This window comes from Neofelis nebulosa, chromosome 5, assembly GCF_028018385.1.
Source record: "Neofelis nebulosa isolate mNeoNeb1 chromosome 5, mNeoNeb1.pri, whole genome shotgun sequence".
NCBI classification, from domain to species: domain Eukaryota; kingdom Metazoa; phylum Chordata; class Mammalia; order Carnivora; family Felidae; genus Neofelis; species Neofelis nebulosa.
Window position 1 is genome coordinate 75,887,329 of NC_080786.1, and position 18,064 is coordinate 75,905,392.

The following is an 18,064-nucleotide window of genomic DNA, read 5'->3' on the forward strand; positions in this document are numbered from 1 at the left end:
GGTATTTCTCACACGGCCAAAGCTTTTTTTTTTTCTTCTTCTTCTTTTTTTTAATGTTTATTTATTTTTGAGAGAGAGAGAGAAAGAGAGAGAGAGAGAGAGTACACATGAGCACAGACTGGGGAGGGGCAGAGAGAGAAGGGTACAGAGGATCCGAAGTGGGCTCCATGCTGTCAGCACAGAGCCCAGTGTGGAGTTCAAACTCATGAACCGCGAGATCATGACCTGACCTGAGATCGGATGCTTAATCGACTGAGCCATCCAGGCGCTCCATGGCCAAAGCTTTCTGAGGCAAGGGAGTTTCTATAGCAGTCGGTATTTTGAAAAGCCCCTTTTTCCCTATTTAAAAAAATTTTTTTGTAATGTTTGTTTATTTTTGAGAGAGAGAGACAGAGAGGCAGATCGCAAGCAGGAGAGGGGCAGGGAGAGAGGGAGACACAGAACCTGAAAGCAGGTACCAGCCTCTGAGCTGTCAGCAGAGAGCCTGACATTGGGCTCAAACCCATGATCCATGAGATCACGACCTGAGCCGAAGTCAGACACTCAACAGACTGAGCCACCCAGGAGCCCCTCTTTTTCCCTATTTTTAAATTCACTCTTTGTGGGCAGTGTTTTGGTTATCTCCTGGGGTGTTTACATTTCAAAGACATGATAAAATTTACAACGTTAAGGGGCAGAGAAAGTACAAGTTTTCTCTTAGGAGTTTTTTGAGTAATTGCTATTTAGAACTTTCCTCTGTATTAAGGGTTGGACAGCCTTGGGCATTTTGCCTATTTCACTGCCAATCACCATAATATTCTCCCCTTCATTCTCTTCACTTTCCAGCAATTACAACTCTTAGATCCATTTTTTTTTTTTTTTTTTTTTAAAGAAGGCTCCATGCCCAACATGGGCCTTGAACTCAAGACTCTGGGATCAAGAGGACCCTGGGATCAAGAGTAAGATGCTCTACCGACTGAGCCACCTCTTAGAGTCCTAATCAGGCTTTGTCACAAGTGCTCAGACCTCAATCCACAGAAGCCTACACCCTCCTAGCGTGGCAAAATGGCAAAATGGAGACTAAGGTCTCCAACTTATTATCCTGCTCTCCCAACTAGTCTGCCAGTCCCAAAACTGAATAGTGGACAACTACATGTCCTTCTCTAACTTCAGCCCTTACCCGACTTTCTGATCCAAGCTTCAGCCTCTAGTTAGTTGGGCATCAGTGGCCAGCAGAGCTGCCCAGACTAGAGGCCAGCTCACAATGAATGCTCACTGGGCAGAGTGAGCACAGTGTGCTACGTGTAGTTTCTCAAATGTGTATCAGACCTGCTGGCATTTTCAGGGTGTCCTAGTACTCACATGGTGGTCCACAAGCACCTAACATACAGACCACCACTCCCCACATCAATGTAGATAGCCAACCAGGGATTTCCCCCAAGGAGGATGCCTCTTTCCCAAGGCCATTTATTTGGTCTCCTGACTGGCTTGCCAACAGTTGGTTTGTAAACTGGCCCCCATACATGCAGGGCAAGGAGAGACCAAGGAAAGAGGCAAACCACCTCAGATTGGTAGGTGGCAGGTTTGATAAGCAAGGGAATTTACATATGAGACTTTTCTTGAGTGACAAGATGAGTACATCTCCACACCCACCTGCCAGCGTCTTAAAAGTTTATATAGAAGCCCTAACCAGGTTCAGTCATGTATACAGTCCAGATGGTCTCAACAACACATTATTATCTCAAGGCTGTGTTCCTCGGGAAGCTTCTGGGAGAGGGGAAGGCAAGTGGAAGCCACATTCCAAGGATGGTGGAGGGAGTGAGGAGCTTCCCATTGTAAGGGTCCAGCTCACAGGTCAACTGGCAGTTGCATCCTCTTGATGAACCTTCTTCCCCCACTACTATTAGCTTTAGTAATTTCAGTTTTATTTTGTTGACCTAAAGCTGCCTCTATCCCACCTACCCCGGGACTTTAGCAAGAAATAGAAGAAGCTAGAGTCATTGTCCTTGTTTATAGCCAGATCTCGTGACTAGCATTTATCTGTAAAGGCAAACAGCTTACTTACTCGAAGATGACAGGAATATCTGGGCAAATTAATTTATAACAAGTCAACACAGCAGTCCTATGTGCCAAGCATTGTTTCAAATACTTTTTAGGTATTAACTCATTTAAATCCTCATAACAACCCTATGAGGTAGGTACTATTATTTCTCCTATTTTATAGCTGAGGAAAGGGAGGCACTTAGATGTTGAGTGGCAGCAGGGATTTGAGTCCAGGCTCCAGAGTTGAGGCTCTTAATCACTATGCTATGACGCTTTCAAACAAACAAACAAACAAACAAAAAAAGCAAATAAACTATCACTGTACAAGATGACCTCAAATGTACCCTCATAAACAGCTCTCCTCTTTCCCCAGGGTGAGTATCAGACTAAAATAAACTATGACTCTCTAACTCTGACTCTCTCAACTTATCTCATGATAAGCAAATGGAAGTTTCAAAGTCAAAGTCACAAGTACATGATTAGAATACTAGAATGCAAAAAAACTATTTTATTTAATTGCACAAATAAAAAATGTGCTTCCTCATTATTTTTAAACCAAAGATGAACAGATGTTAAACACAGACACATTATAGACTTACACTGAAACAAAATAAAATTATCTTTATACCACCCTGCCAGTAACCACACAGATGTCTCATCCTTCCAACTATTTGATTGTAGGCCTAACTTCTCCTCTCCAGCCTTCCTAAAAAGCTTACCTGGCCAAACAGGCCAGGAATAAAAGAGTATGTCTGTTTAAAGATAAAAATAAACTTATCCCACCACATTAACATTCTGTAAAGTGAGTTATCGACATTCTAAGTTTGAATGGATTAAAGATGGAAATGAACCAAGAGAAAAGACTTAACATATTCAAACTATAAGCGTTTGCTGTATGAAAGCATAAATAACAGGGTAGAGAAACATGATTCAGTGAATATTGTTGGGAAAAACAAATAACAGATTAAAGATTAATTCATTGAGATCCAGGTTTCACACTGTGATACTGTGATTTATAAGAAATGTATATTTGGTCACTCACATGACCAAAATACATTTCTCATATATATTTGGTCTTCAACCATAGTTACTGGATCATAGCTCCAAAACCCCTTAGCATTTCCTAAGTGCCAAGAGTGATGAAGGTGTCTTTTATTGTCTTAATGAAAGTGACTTTTGGACCTCATCCAAAGCTGGGGGCTGGATGCTGGGAGGACCAACCACGTGATTAAAGTGTTGGAACTTCCAGTCTTGCCCCCTACCAGGGGACTGCAGGCTGAATCAGCCAATGGCCAATAACTTAGTCAATAATGACTGTGTAATGAAACCTCTGTAAAAACTCAAAAAGACTGGGTTTAGAGAGCTTCCAGGATGGTGAACACATGGAGATTTCAGGAGACTGGTGCACCTGGGGATCCATGCTCTTTCCCCACACCTTGCCCTGTGTTTCTCTTCGTCTAGCTATTCATTCATATCTCTTAACATGTCTTTTATAAACTGATAAATGTAAGTAAGTGTCTCTCTGAATTCTGTGAGCTATTCTAGTGAATTAAAAGAACTTTAATGAGGAAGTTGGTGGAACCTTCAATCTATAGCCAGTCGGGTCAAAAGTAAAGATAACAAACAACCTGGGGCAGGCGACTAGTGTCTAACGTTGAGAGATGGAGGGCAGTCTTATAGGTCTGAGCCCTTAACAGGTAGAATCTGATGCTGTCTCGGGAGACAGTCAGAATTGAGTTGAACTCTCAGACATCCTGCTGGTATCCAAGAATTTCTTGGTGTTGTGGGGTGGGGGGTGGGGTGGGGAATGCCTCCCACATTGGAAATTGGCAACTCCAACATCTAAAAGATATACCACACATTAATCCATCTGGGATTAACCCAAAAAGTTACATTAAAAAGATGAAATAAATAGAAGAAAGAGAATTAAATTGCTTACTTAGTTGAGCTATGGGAGGAAAATAGTCTCCATTTTCCCCCAAAGCCAGAAACTTATCAAAGGCAAGATGGATGAGTTTAAATATAAAAAGGAAAATGTTTGCATAATGAAATTAACATTAAGGGGAAGGGGAATAAAGCTAAAGAAATGACAAGGTAACTGATATATTTGAACAGCCAGTTTTTACTGAAAAATATATGATTTTTTTAATCTATTCATTCAATAAATACTTACTGAAGGACCTACTATATGCCAGGTACTGCTCTAGGTGCTAGGGATGCAAGAGTGGACAGACCCCACACCTCTAAATCACTGCCTTCATGCAGGTTACTTTCTAGTATTCACAAAAGGTCAAAATTCAGAACAGTCTGCTAAACTGGTTCAAAAGCTTCTTTCAGCCTCTAAATTCAATGTCATCAATTGAGAAATAAATTATATTTTAAGATACAACTCTAAATACCTCCCATATAAGAAGGAGGGAAGTGTTAACACAAACATACATCATCTGAATATTGAACTGATTTTTTAAAAATCAGTCTTCCTTTTGATCTTTTTTTTTTTTTTAATGTTTATTTGCTTATTGAGAGAGAGAGAGAACGCATGCAGGAGAGGGGCAGAGAGAGGAAGAAAATCCTAAGCAGGTTCCACGTTATCAGTGCAGAGCCTGACTCAGGGCTCAATCCCACAAACCATGAGATCATGACCTGAGTGGAAATCAAGAGTTGGACACTTAACCAACTGAGCCACCCAGGCGCCCCTGAACATTGAAGTGATTTTTAATATGCCACTGGCAGGTACTCAGGAGAACAAACTGGTGATATGTAACACTCTACATATTCTCTGTCTTTATAATAGTAATGTATGAAGAAAAATTTTCAAAAGAAAAAAATAATTTCAATCCAATGGTTTATTGGGTATTAAATACCTAATACAAAATTAATGGCTAAACTACATTTGATCAATTAGATCAGTTCAGTGCTGTCCAATAGAAATATAATGCAAGTCACAAATATAATTTAAGTTTTTCTAGTAGCTACATTAAAAGAGTAAAAAAACCAGGTGAAATTAATTTTAATAATATATTTTACTTAATCCAATAGAAAATATTATCTTTTAAATACATCATTGATAAAATTGTAATAAATGTAATGTTATTTACATTTTAATGTAATATATAATAAATATTACATTAATTATGTAATGTGAAAATATAATAATAAAAATTACTAATGAGATGTTTTAACTTTTTTTTGTACCAAGTCTTTGAAATCTAGTGTGTATTTTTTTTAATGTTTATTCATTTTGAGAGGGAGAGAGTGTGAGCAGGGGAGGGGCAGAGAAAGAGGGAGAGAAAGAGAATCCTAAGCCAGCTCCAGCTCCACTCTGTCAGCACGACCATGAGATCATGACTTGAGCCACAAACAAGAGTCGAACGCTTAACCGACTGAGCCACCCAGGCACCCCCACTGTGTATCTTATATATCTAGCACATCTCAATTCAGACTGCACATATTTCAAATGCTCAGTGACATGTGGCCGCAGTATTACACAGTGTATGTAGCCCCACAGTTCTCAAGAGAGGGTGGTTTTGCTTGCCCAGGGGACATGTGGCAATGTTTGGAGACATATTTGGTTTTCACAACTGTTTGTCCTGTGGGTAAAGGCCAGAGATGCCGAACATCCTACAATGCAGAGAACTACCCCTCCCCCCCCAACAAAGAATTATCTGGCCTCAAATGTCAATAGTGCTAAGGTTGTCCTAGACAGCTAAACAGATTATACCATTAGTATTTGATGTATGCTGATCTAGGGGGGAGTGTATTTTATCACGCCTATTTGTTTTTTATGTTACAGTATTTTAAATCCTTTTTAGAAGTAACTTTTTACAGTTTCTCCTGAGATAAGAGCGCCCATTTCTCCTTATTTCTCTTGACAGGCACTGCAGACAGAAAGGCTTTCCATGGCCAGATGACTCGGCCAGAGAAAGGCCTCTGCAGCAGATGATTCATTCCAAAGGGAAAAATACTGCTTGATCCAGGAGTTGAGAAAACATTAAACAAGGAAATACTACTGACATTTATATCTTCCTGAGGATTATGTAACTACAAGATACTGAGCATTTTTTTGTGCTACCAAGGCAACGGTGATGGGCACAGTGGGGGCTATTGGGGAGCTAAAAGGGGTCAATGAAATACAGGTTCTGCTATGGTTCAAATAAAGGTCAGGGAAACACACAGTCATATTCATGTCCATCTGGTGAGGGAAACAAGGAACATTTGATCCATAAGCAAAGGGAGATAACTGCATAAGAGACTTCCCCTCCGCTGTGCACACTAACAGCATCCCAGTGGCTGTGATAATTAGCACACCTATCGCACAGCATGGCCACCGCATAACTAGTTTGTCCCATCTCATTTTAACAGGCTGCCAGAGCGGAATGTCTGCTGACAGGGCAACCATGGGCTGTCCCCTACATGGAGGCCCCTGGAACAAGATACTAGGGGCCAGAAATCATTCCCCAGGCTGAACAATCCCTTCCTGACAGCAGGACAACAGCAGGGCAGCCTTCCTAAGCCTGGGGGCTGAGGATTCATCCAAGTTGTTCCTGAATGTGGGGACGGCAGGAATCAACTGGCAGTTCAGAGGCGCCTCTCAGCTTTCAAGGGGATTAAAGGCTACAGCACTCCTGTCTGGCACACTCCACAAAGAAAGCAGTAATTGGGGGTGCCTGGGTGGCTTAGTCAGTTAAGCATCCGACTTTGGCTCAGGTCATGATCTCTAGGTTTGTGGGTTCGAACCTCTGCTGCCAGCACAGAGCCTGCTTCAGATCCTCTGTCCCCCTCTCTGCCCCTACCCTACTCTCTCTTTCAAAAATAAATAAATAAACTTAAAAAAAAAAGGCAGTATTTGGTGTACAATCAGAATAGACTGGCTTCAGACGCTACAGCATATTCTCCCTCTCTTCTCCTTAATTCACAAGATCTCCTTAATTCACAAGATCTTAATTCACAGACACAGAATGGGTAGCCTCTTATAAACTTTTCTGGCCCAAGTAAAAGTTTTTCTGAGATGTCCTTCCCCTGAAACTGCCTTTATGACAAACATCTAGATGGATAAACTTTTTAAGGGGAACTCTTGTATGATCAGACACAGGTTTCAAGAGACTCAAAATATTAAAAATTAAATCAAAAAGAAATTAAAATGTGTTTTTAAATCAGAGAAGAAATAAAAAAGTTGATGCCCTCCCAAGACAAGCTGACTTTAGGCATTCCCATCCTCCCTACCTGCAACAAGTTAAAGAAAACTACAAAGGACATTTCCTCTCCTAATTCTCATCCCATCCTTACTGCAATAGGTTAGGAACATGATCCTGACTATCTCAAGCTCTTCCCTTAAGAATTTAGTCCAATAGTGGCCACTTCAGTCAAGAAGGATAGCAAAATTCTAGAAGGCAGCCTTCATGGATTCATCCATAAAACCAATGAATATAACTTAACACCAATACCATGGCAAATAGGTATTTTTCTGCAGTTCATAATCTAGCATTACCCAATAATTGGCAGGAATTTGAGAGTTTTTAGCTGCTTCATATAAAGCTAAATTCCAAGGAACTTATTCAAAGTTTCTATTACACTGGGGAGTGAGATTAACTTTGTTATTACAATGATAAGGTTTCAAAGGATTAAACTGAAAATCAATCAGAAGGGGAGAAAAAGACTTACAGGAAACACTTAAAGCCCCACTGGTGGAGGGGATAGAAGAAACTTCATTCCATGAGATCCAGAGCAGAGATTCTCTGTGCTGGCTACATTACGATCACCAGGGCAAATTTACAACAGCATGGATGCTGGAACCCTAATCCAGAGACTGGTTTAATCAGTCTGGTTTAGGGCCCTTCATAGGTATGTTTTTTAACGTTCTTCAAGTGATTTTCATATGCAGTCCATACTGAGATTTAGATTTAGATAGAATTTTGATATTTTGCATTTGACAAAAGCTCTTTAAGACTGTCAGGCTTTAGCTTTAGAAAAAAAAAAAAATCTGGGCACCTAGGTGGCTTAGTCGGTTAAGCATCTGACTCTTGATTTTGGCTTAGGTCATGATCTCAGTTTGTGGGATCAAGCCCTATGTAGGGCTCTGTGTTGACAGCATGGGGCCTGCTTGGGATTCTTTCTCTCCCTCTCCCTCTGCCCTTACCCCCCCCCCCCACCCACACTTTCTCTTTCAAATAAATAAATACATGTTTTGGGGTTTTTTTTATCCAAAGTATAATTCACAAATAAAACTTCCTCCAGGGGCACCTGGGTTGCTCAGTCAGTTAAGTGTCTGACTTCCGCTCAGGTCATGATCTCACTGTTCATGAGTTTGAGCCCCGCTTCGGGCTCTGTGCTGACAGCTCAGAGCCTGGAGCCTGCTTTAGATTCTGTGTCTCCTTCTGTCTGTCTGTCTGTCTCCCTCTCTCAAAAATAAATAAACATAAAAAACAAAAACAAAAAACTTCATTCAGCACCTTGTACCATACATAGACCCATGTTAAATGCTTAGTATAAGATGTTAGTATATGACGTTAGGGTTCTGTCATGTGACCCCTGTGCTGCAGAGCCCCTACAACTGCTGACAGTGGTGAGAAGCAAGAAGTGAAGATTGGGGCAGTCTGGCTAGCTTTCTACTGTGAAAATACAACATTTAAGAAAACCAAGATATAACACCATATCTGCTTTGGTAAACACAAGTTTTCATCTGATACCTAATAACAGAGTGAAGTTGATTCCTTGAAAAGCTAATTTACACAATAATCTTAAATAATTAAAACATATGTAAGATCTAATTACCTAAATAGGTTAACTCCCTAAAGGGAGGATAAGAAGGGAAGGGACAGACAAGCTTAATTCTGCTAATTAGTGAATTTCAGTGCACCAAATTAACTTCACATTAATCTGTAATTTTGATATTGACCAATTCGATCATTGACAAAGACCTCCGAAGGCCCAGTTTCCTGTTCCTGGCATTGACCTGTTTATTTCTGATTAAAAGAAAGTGGAAGAATGGCAAGACATTAAAGAAACCATTAGCAGAAGGCTACCTAAAAGCAGAACCAAGATTTCATCAAAAAAGTTTTCATTAACCATTTGTAACATCCAGATCATACATCTTAACCAAATAAAGGCTTAGGTATTTAAAACTGCTTAGAATACAGGAAGCTGGTTTCAATACTCTTCTTCCCTTTTGACAGAAGCCTCCTTCAGCTCCAGCCAACAGGCTATATTTATTTCCCTGAAGCAGCACTTCCTAGGAAAGAAGCAGCAGCCTCACTGCAGACAGCGTAAAAGAGCTCATGATCACGGCAGCAGGCCAACCTCAGGAGACCCATGGCCCTGTAGATTCATTTCACCATGCAAGAAAGCCACTGGGCTCTGCACCAATAGGAGTGCTGTTGTCATCTCCAGCAGAGGACTCTGGGCTGCTATTGGAAACCAACACCTGGCACCAAGCTAGATAACCGTATCACACCCGTACTGAGCTTTATAAAGCTTTCTGGATGCCGACAGGGAAAAGAAAAGGAAAAAAAAAAAAAAAAAAAGCAGGTGTTCTTACTCATCCTATCACTGACTGTCCAGAAAATCTGCTGAGTCACTGAGTACCAATCAAGAGAAAAATAATGCAGAGTCTGCAAATACTAATCTCCGTCATCTCGCTCTCTTTCCAAAAAGCAAGTCGACTCACAGGTAATATTCCTGACTCTGAAAACACAAGGGCATAGACAAATTCACACACTCTTAGTCCATACAGAAAAGTTTTCAGAGTCAAATATCTGAAAATATAATGTACTGGACAAAGCTATTTTTTTACTTAAAAAATTTTTTTTTAATGTTTACTTATTTTTGAGAGAGAGAGAGAGAGACAAAGCATGAGTGGAGGGAAGGGCAGAGAGAGAGGGAGACACAGTATCTGAAGCAGGCTCCAGGCTCTGAGCTGTCAGCATAGAGCCCCACAAGGGGCTCGAATTCATGAACCATGAGATCGTGACCTGAGCCACCCAGGCACCCCAGAACGTGACCTTTTAAAAACACTTGACAGTTATGCATTCATTTTAACATATATAAAAAAACAGACAGCATAAACTTATGATTTTATTTATTTATTGCTTAGGTCAAGGCTGAGCAAAAATAAAAAATCCAGATTAAAAGAAATACTTCAAGTAAGAAAAAAGTTCAGAGGGCACAAGGATAAGATAAAAATCATGAAAACAGTACTCAAATTTAAAAGTCTGGGAAACATGAAAGGAGAGTGAAAATAAAGTTTATGTGGACTCTTGAAATTTTACAAAAGTAGTAACAGCCTTCCTGTTTCTTCCAGATAAGACTCAATCACATGAAGGAAACTTGCTGTCTGGCTCCTGACTTAATAAGTTAGGGGACAAAGGGCACAATAGTGATTCTATTTACAGTTCTCCACCTGGAGAGGAAAAGCTGGCTGTTGCCACTGTACGTCCTAATGTCACTTCTACTGTAACCAACTGGGCGGGGACCCTGTCTCCAGAAATTTCACCAGACTACCCACATACAATAGCTTCCCAGCTTCCACCTTTTTTCTGAGCTATAAGCCATCCTTGCTCACTCCCAAGGCTTCATCTATATGGATGCACTAATGACTTCAAATTTTTCTTCTCCTACCTTACTTGCCTGTGCTCTATCTTCTGATCATTTTATCTGGATGCACTCAAATTCAACATGTTCAAAGTAAACTCATTCTCACCTGAATCTTCTTCTCTTCCTATACATCCATTAGTAGTTTTAAACTCTTACCACCAATCCCAGACCCCCCCAATACTTCCTTCTCCTTCCAGAGATGCCCCTGTCTCTCCTCTCTCATCTCTCCTCACTATTATGCTTGGTTGGATGCAGACTCCTGGCCTCTTTCACATAGATTGGCACAGGAGCCTCCCGACCGCTCCCTATATTTTCTCTCTCTCCTATGCAGGTTTTTTCTACATTGTCTCAAAACTAATCTTCCTAAGATAAAAATCAAGTCTTAAAAATCCCTTCTCAGCTCCATATCATTAGCCCTTGGGTAACACAAATGAAAACCACAATGAGATATCAGACATACCTATCAGAATGGCTAAGATAAAAATAACAACACCACCAAATACTGCCAAGAATGCAGAGAAACTGGATCACTCATATATTGCTGGTGGGAATGGAAAAGTGTATAGCCAGTCTGGAAAAGAGTATTGAAGTTCCTTATACACCGAAACATGCACTTACCATATGACCCAGCAACTGCATTCCTGGGCATTTATCCAGACAAATGAGAGCTTATTCACACAAAATCCTATATATAAATGTTCAAGGCAGCTTTATTTGTAACAACTACACACTAGAAATAACCCAAAATGCCCTTCAACAAATGAATGGTTAAACAATCTATGGTTCCTCTATAACATAGAATAGTACTCACAATGAAAAGGAAAGAACTACCTAAAACATGGAATACTACTCACAAAAAGAAAATACTGATCCACATATCAAACGAGATGGATATCAAGGAAATTATGCACAGTGAAAAAAGCCAATCTCAAAAGTTACACGCTACGTGATTCCATTTATATAGTTTTTTTTGGTTTTTTTTGTTTTTTTTAATTTAAGACAGAGCAAGCAGCAGGGAAGAGGGGCAGAGGGACAGAATCTCAAGAAGGCTTCAGGCTCGGTGCAGGGCCTGACATGGGGCTCAATCCCACAATGCTGGGATCATGACCTGAGCCAAAATCAAGAGTCGGGCACTCAAACGACTGGGCCACCCAGGTGTCCCTATAGCATTCTTTTTTAAAATTTTTTTTTTTCAACATTTTTTTATTTATTTTTGGGACAGAGAGAGACAGAGCATGAACGGGGGAGGGGCAGAGAGAGAGGGAGACACAGAATCGGAAACAGGCTCCAGGCTCCGAGCCATCAGCCCAGAGCCTGACGCGGGGCTCGAACTCACGGAGCGCGAGATCGTGACCTGGCTGAAGTCGGACGCTTAACCGACTGCGCCACCCAGGTGCCCCCCTATAGCATTCTTAAAACGACAAAATTGTCAAGGTGGAGAACAGATTAGAGGTTGCCAGAGACTGGGGGCAAGGGGAAGGGAGGTGGCTATGGCTGCAAGGGAGGTGAGAGTAGCATGAGAGATGCTTGTGATGGTGCTGTTTTGTGTTCTGACTGTGGTGATGGTCACAAAAATCTACACATGCGAAAAAACTGCACAGAATATACACATGCAAATGAGTATACACAAAACCATAAAACTGGGGAAGTCTTAATAAGGTGGGTGGATTGTTTTAATGTTGAGATATGGTGCTATAGTTTTGTTTTTTATGTTTATTTTTGAGAGAAAGAGAGCACAGGCAGGGTAGGAGCAAAGAGAGAGGGACACACAGAATCTGAAGCAGGCTCCAGGCGCTGAGCTGCAGGGCTCGAACCCACAAGCAGGGAGATCACGACCTGAGCCGAAGTCGGACACTTAACCAACTGAGTGACCCAGGTGCCCCTATGGTGCTATAGTTTTCTGCAAGAAGTTACCACTGGGGGATAAAGTGTATACAGAATTTCTTTGCATAGTTGTCTCAAAATAAAAAGGGGGGGACAAAAACCCTCCTCAATAACTTCCAATAGTTCCCCAGTGCCCATAGTAAAAGATTCCTTACCATGGCATGCAGAATTTTCTCTTTCACATCCTAAGCTCTAGACAACTGGTTCTAAGATCTAACATTTAGAATGTTAGAATGCCATCTTAGAATGGCAGGCATCAGTCTAAGCATTTTACATGCATTATCTCATGTAATCTTCAATAATCCCATGAGTCACGTTCTACTATCAATACCATTTTATTCATAAACCATCAAACCACAGATGACATAGTAACCTGAAAGCATCCCTACCTAATCATCCTTCAAAGTCCTGCTCCAATGTCACCTTTGTGACTTTTTCTAGAGTTAAGTGCATACTGACAGTGCCTGGCACTCAGAAGATACTCACCACGTGGTTAATTAACATAAGGCTTAGACAAACAACACAAACCACAAACAAGTTATAAAACTGGCACCTTAAGGATTTGACAGTGATTACACTGACTGTTTTCCAAAGCTCAGCTTGAGTAGGAAAGCACTATCTAATAAACAGTGGGGATGGAGCACCTGGGTGGCTCATTCAGTTAAGCATCCAACTCTTTATTTTGGCTCAGGTCATGATCTCACAGTTCGTAGGTTCAAGTCCCATATCAGACTCTGAGCTGGCAGCACAGAGCCTGCTTGGGATTCTCTCTCTCCCTGTTTCTGCCCCTACCCTCCCTCCCTCCCTCTCTCTCTCTCAAAATAAATAAACTTAAAAAATATATATACAGTGGGGACAGAAAACACCTATTATTGAGAAAATGTTGTTTAATAAGGCAACAGCTTTCACATACCAAAGAAGGACAGGTAATGTCAGGCTAATGAAACTCCAGTGTCAGCTGCAAAGTTTTTCTGATTCTCAAGTTTTCACATAACAAATACTGTACATGAATACAAACCTTACCTTCCTAAACCCAGTCACCCCCATTCTTCCTTTGCAATTGAAGAAAAGGTATAATTTTTTTTTTTCAGAAGAAAGATATTTCTTCCATTTTAAAATGTATACTCATGGCACACCTGGGCATCTCAGTTGGTTAGGTATCCGACTTCAGCTCAGGTCTTGATCTCACACCTGTACGTTTGAGCCCCGCATGGGGCTCTGTGCTCACAATTCAGAGCCTGGAGCCTGCTTCGGATTCTGTCTCCCTCTCTTTCTGCCCCTCCCCCACTCACACTTGGTCTCTGTCTCTTTCTCTCAAAATAAATCAACATTTAAAAAAACTAATTAAGGGGCACCTGGGTGGCTCAGTCGGTCAAGCAGCTGACTTTGGCTCAGGTCATGATCTCGTGGTCCATGAGTTCGAGCCCCGCGTCGGGCTCTGTGCTGACAGCTCAGAGCCTGGAGCCTGTTTCAGATTCTGTGTCTCCCTCTCTCTGACCCTCCCCCGTTCATGCTCTGTCTGTCTCTGTCTCAAAAATAAATAAACATTAAAAAAAATTTTTTTAAATAAAAATTAAAAAACTAATTAAAAATTTTTTAAAATGTATTTTAATTATTTCCCTTGGAGAAAACAAAATTCTTATCTAAAGACTCCTTCACATCCATGGATTTCCTTGGAAAACTTACTTATCATACTACCACAATCTAGAATTTTTCCAGTACTCTGAAATCTGCAGGAGTCCCTCCAAAGGATTCACATTTTAAACACAGACAACAGAGGCAGAGGCAAAAAAACAAACAAACCAATTTTAAGTACATGAATGAAGTTTTGGGGGGGGGGGTTGTTTCTGTTTTGTTTTATTTGAGAGAGAGAGAGAAAGAGAACATGAGCGGGGCAAAGGGAGAGAAAGGGAGAGGGAGAGAGAAAATCTTAAGCAGGCTCCACACTCAGCACTGAGCCCAACAAGGGGCTCGATCCCACAACCCTGGGACCAGGAGCTAAGATTAAGTCTGATGCTCAACCAACTGAGCCACCCAAGTGCCCCTAAGTACATGAATGAAGTTTAATGGTTCATATTCCCTCTCTTCCCTCTTCAGCACCCCCACCCCCACCCCTACAAGGTGACTTCTCTCAAGCAAAGCCTTTTCAGAATTCACCACAGGGCAGTACAAGCAGGAGAGAGGAGAACTCAAAAGGAGAAATAGGTGGCAGGCTGAAGCCAACCGACCGCTCCTTTTTTATATGTAACTATAAATTCTTACCAGTGATCTAAAGCCAACAACAGGGATGCCTGGGTGGCTCAGTGGGTTGAGCTTCCAACTTCAGCTCAGGTCATGATCTCACGGTTTGTGGGTTTGAGCCTGGCATCAGGCTCTGTGCTGACAGCTCAGAGCCTGGACCCTGCTTTGGATTCTGTGTCTCCCTCTCTCTCTGCCCCTCTCCTGCTCGTGCTCTGTCTCTCTCTCTCTCTCTCTCTCTCAAAAATAAATAAACATTAAACAAATTTTTTTAAATAAAAAAATAAAGCCAACAACAAAAATTAAATTTTGTTTTAATTATGCATTATATGAAAAAAGAAGGTGTAGTCTAAATACAACAAGCAGGTAAGAAAAGGAATTCAGGAAAAGGAATACCGACCGGTCGATTTCTCTTATATTTGGAGTCCTCTCGGTCTCTGTGCTGCCCGGAAGTGCTGGTTCTCTCTCTCACGTTTCTATAACCAGGACTGGGGATGATATACTCTTTTCCTATGTCGATATCCTTCATCTTCTCTGAGTAGAGGTGCCAGGGCTCACAGACTTTTGGTTTCACTTGAGAATTTCTGAAATTAAAAATTCATCAAAGAACAACACTATATGTTAATTATACCAGAATTTTTAAAAAATTTTCTTTATTTCCTTAAGGAAAGAGATTTCCTAAATTTGTACTTAATCATATGCAAAAGTACTTTAAACTAGAAAAAAAAAGGGCAAAAGCATTAAAGTTTACTACCATTATACCTATAAAAATAATTTTTCAGAAATGTTTAAAGTGCCATTTCATTTTTTTTTAAGAAAAAAAATATCAGTGTAATAGAACCAAGGATTACCACCTCCCACCCCTAAGGGGGAAAAAAAGATTAGAAAAAAATAAACACACTAGTAAAGAGATATCATCACCTTCAACTAAGCTCAAACCCACGTAAGGAGCACTCAGATAAGTCTTTCAAAAAAAAAAAAAAAAAAAAAAGACAACTTTTAAGTTTGTTCCAAGCATTATAAACTCCACAATTTTAAAATGGATATTATTTCTCCTACTAAATGTTACTAAATGAAAATTTACAAAGCACTTATTCTACCAATGATATATCCCACCTCTGCGTTTTTATAATTGGGTAATTGGTTTGTTATTTGAAAGCTCCATGAAGTTACATAAATACAAATACAAAACAAATTTATACCTGAAATGCAAAACAAAACAATATTATCACACCTTAACTTAAAAAAAATTTTTTTTAATGTTTATTCTTTTTTAAATTTTTTTTTAACGTTTTTATTTATTTTTGAGACAGAGAGAGACAGAGCATGAACAGGGGAGGGTCAGAGAGAGGGAGACACAGAATCTGAAACAGGCTCCAGACTCTGAGCTGTCAGCACAGAGCCCGACGCGGGGCTCGAACTCACGGACCGCAAGATCGTGACCTGAGCCGAAGTTGGCTGCTTAACCGACTGAGCCACCCAGGCGCCCCTAATGTTTATTTATTCTTAAGAGAGAGACAGAGACAGCACGAATAGGGGAGGGGCAGAGAGAAATAGAGGCACAGAATCTGAAGCAGGGTCCAGGCTCTGAACTCTCAGCACAGAACCCGACACAGGGCTCAAACTCCCGAGCTGTGAAATCATGACCTAAGCGGAAGTAGGATGCTTAACTGACTGAGCCACCCAGTTGCCCCAACAATATTACACCTTAACTTTAAAAACAAATTCCCCTTGGGGTACTGAAAGTGTTCTAAAATTAGACAGTGGTGATGGTTGCCCAAGCCTGTGAATGTACTAACCCAAAACTGAGTTGTAATACTTTAAAGGGGTGCATTTAATGGTATATAATTTATATCTCAACAAAGCCGTTATTAGAAAACAATAACAAAAAGAAATTCCCCATCCTGTCCAACAAAATCTTACCTAATATTTACCCGAAACTCTGTTCTAAACCTCTGCTTGTCTGGCTAACTTTGATCAATATACTGTATCAACTCTGGTTAATTCTGAAAAAATAAAACACACACATTTCCCCCACTCTGAGATGGCTCAAAGTTTCCCAGATACAAGCTGAGAAAACGCCTTTTGCACCAGCCTCGCTAGAAATTAAAGAAGTGTAGCTGTGTTGCCTTTTGGATTCCATAACTTCCTAGCTATCACTGGGTCTTAAAAGTGCTACTCTGCAGACAAAATTCTGACCACTACAATTCATTTTTCTAAGGTATCAGAGAAAAGGAGAATACTTACTAAATAAAAAAGAACTAAATCTCCTCCATACAGACGTGTTTCCAACACACTTCTTGCCTTTCAGAAGTCTAGTTCAACTACCCTGAGTCGATACTGCTAAATTACATATCTTAAAAAAAAAAAAAAAAAAAAAAAAAAGTCACCTTGTCCAAGGACAAACTGCACCATAAAGCACTCCAGCTTACAACCAAGAGCACAGCAATCACGTCACTGAGACCTCATTAAGCCTAAACTATAAACAGACCTGGGCATCTGCCTGTGTCCCCAATGTCAGGTTGCAGCTGCAGATCAGAGTAATCCCTCTTGTTAGAGGGATCACTGAAGTCCAGCCTTCCTCACAAAAGGCTCCCTAACCTAGCTGATTGTGTGGAAGCTGAACAGATAAGTCCCATTTTGAAAAAAGGCAAGGGGAAGGAAGTGGGTTTGAAAGGGGCACAGCCCAACCAACTAATTCACAATTCCAAATGCCATATCAAGAAGAACATAAAGTTCATCCCAATTGTCTAAGAACTCTTGATAACCAAAGTGTGTTTCAATCATTTTATTTCAAGTTATTCTACGTATGAAGGAGGTGGGGAGTAGGTCTCCATTGCCTCTAACACTCTTGTTTCTTAGCTTCCTGGGAAAAGAGGCATAGCCCTGAGAGTAGGCAGGCCTTGAGTAGGCACAAAGTTACTATCTCTTGGCCTTGAATATAAGAATTCCATCTTCTGTGTATCAGGATTATAAGACCGGGCACCCCACATAGAGGCCACCCAAGAGCTAGGAATCCCTATGAGTTTTAGAAAGAAAACAAGCCCAAGTCTGAATAAAGCAACCAAGAAAGGATCACTATAGGCTTGACTCTTTTTGACTCTATTTGTACTTCCCTATTTTTTTCTGTTCTCCTTTTGGGTGTTAAAAAGTTGTTTTGCAATGCTAACTTGACTCAGCTGACAAGAACGGAAAAAAGGAAAGGATTTTTTTTTTCTTTCTTGAGCCAGAGCTATACAATGACATTAGCAGAAGAACCAAAGTGGTAGAACCCCAAAGAAGTGTCCAGATTCAAACTCAACAGAGTTGAGGCCAGACAACTGCCTTTTTT

The 18,064-nt window shown here is 40.6% G+C and overlaps 1 protein-coding gene across 7 annotated transcripts in view; it reads right to left on the reverse strand.

Moving 5' to 3' along the window:
* Nucleotides 1-18,064, reverse strand: part of ABCC5 (ATP binding cassette subfamily C member 5) — an 80,345-nt gene that overhangs the window by 61,079 nt on the left and 1,202 nt on the right. For 5 of the 7 annotated variants that reach the window (XM_058730644.1, XM_058730653.1, XM_058730652.1 and 2 more), the window contains exons 1-2: nucleotides 17,225-17,245; nucleotides 15,134-15,317 (exon numbers count right to left, since the gene is read on the reverse strand). In XM_058730644.1, the coding sequence (XP_058586627.1) occupies nucleotides 15,134-15,317; nucleotides 17,225-17,232 (192 nt within the window). In that variant the 5' untranslated portion in view covers nucleotides 17,233-17,245. Of the gene's footprint in view, nucleotides 1-15,133; nucleotides 15,318-16,980; nucleotides 17,093-17,224; nucleotides 17,246-18,064 lie in introns of those variants that run through there. The other 2 variants (XM_058730647.1, XM_058730645.1) reach the window with 2 other exon arrangements.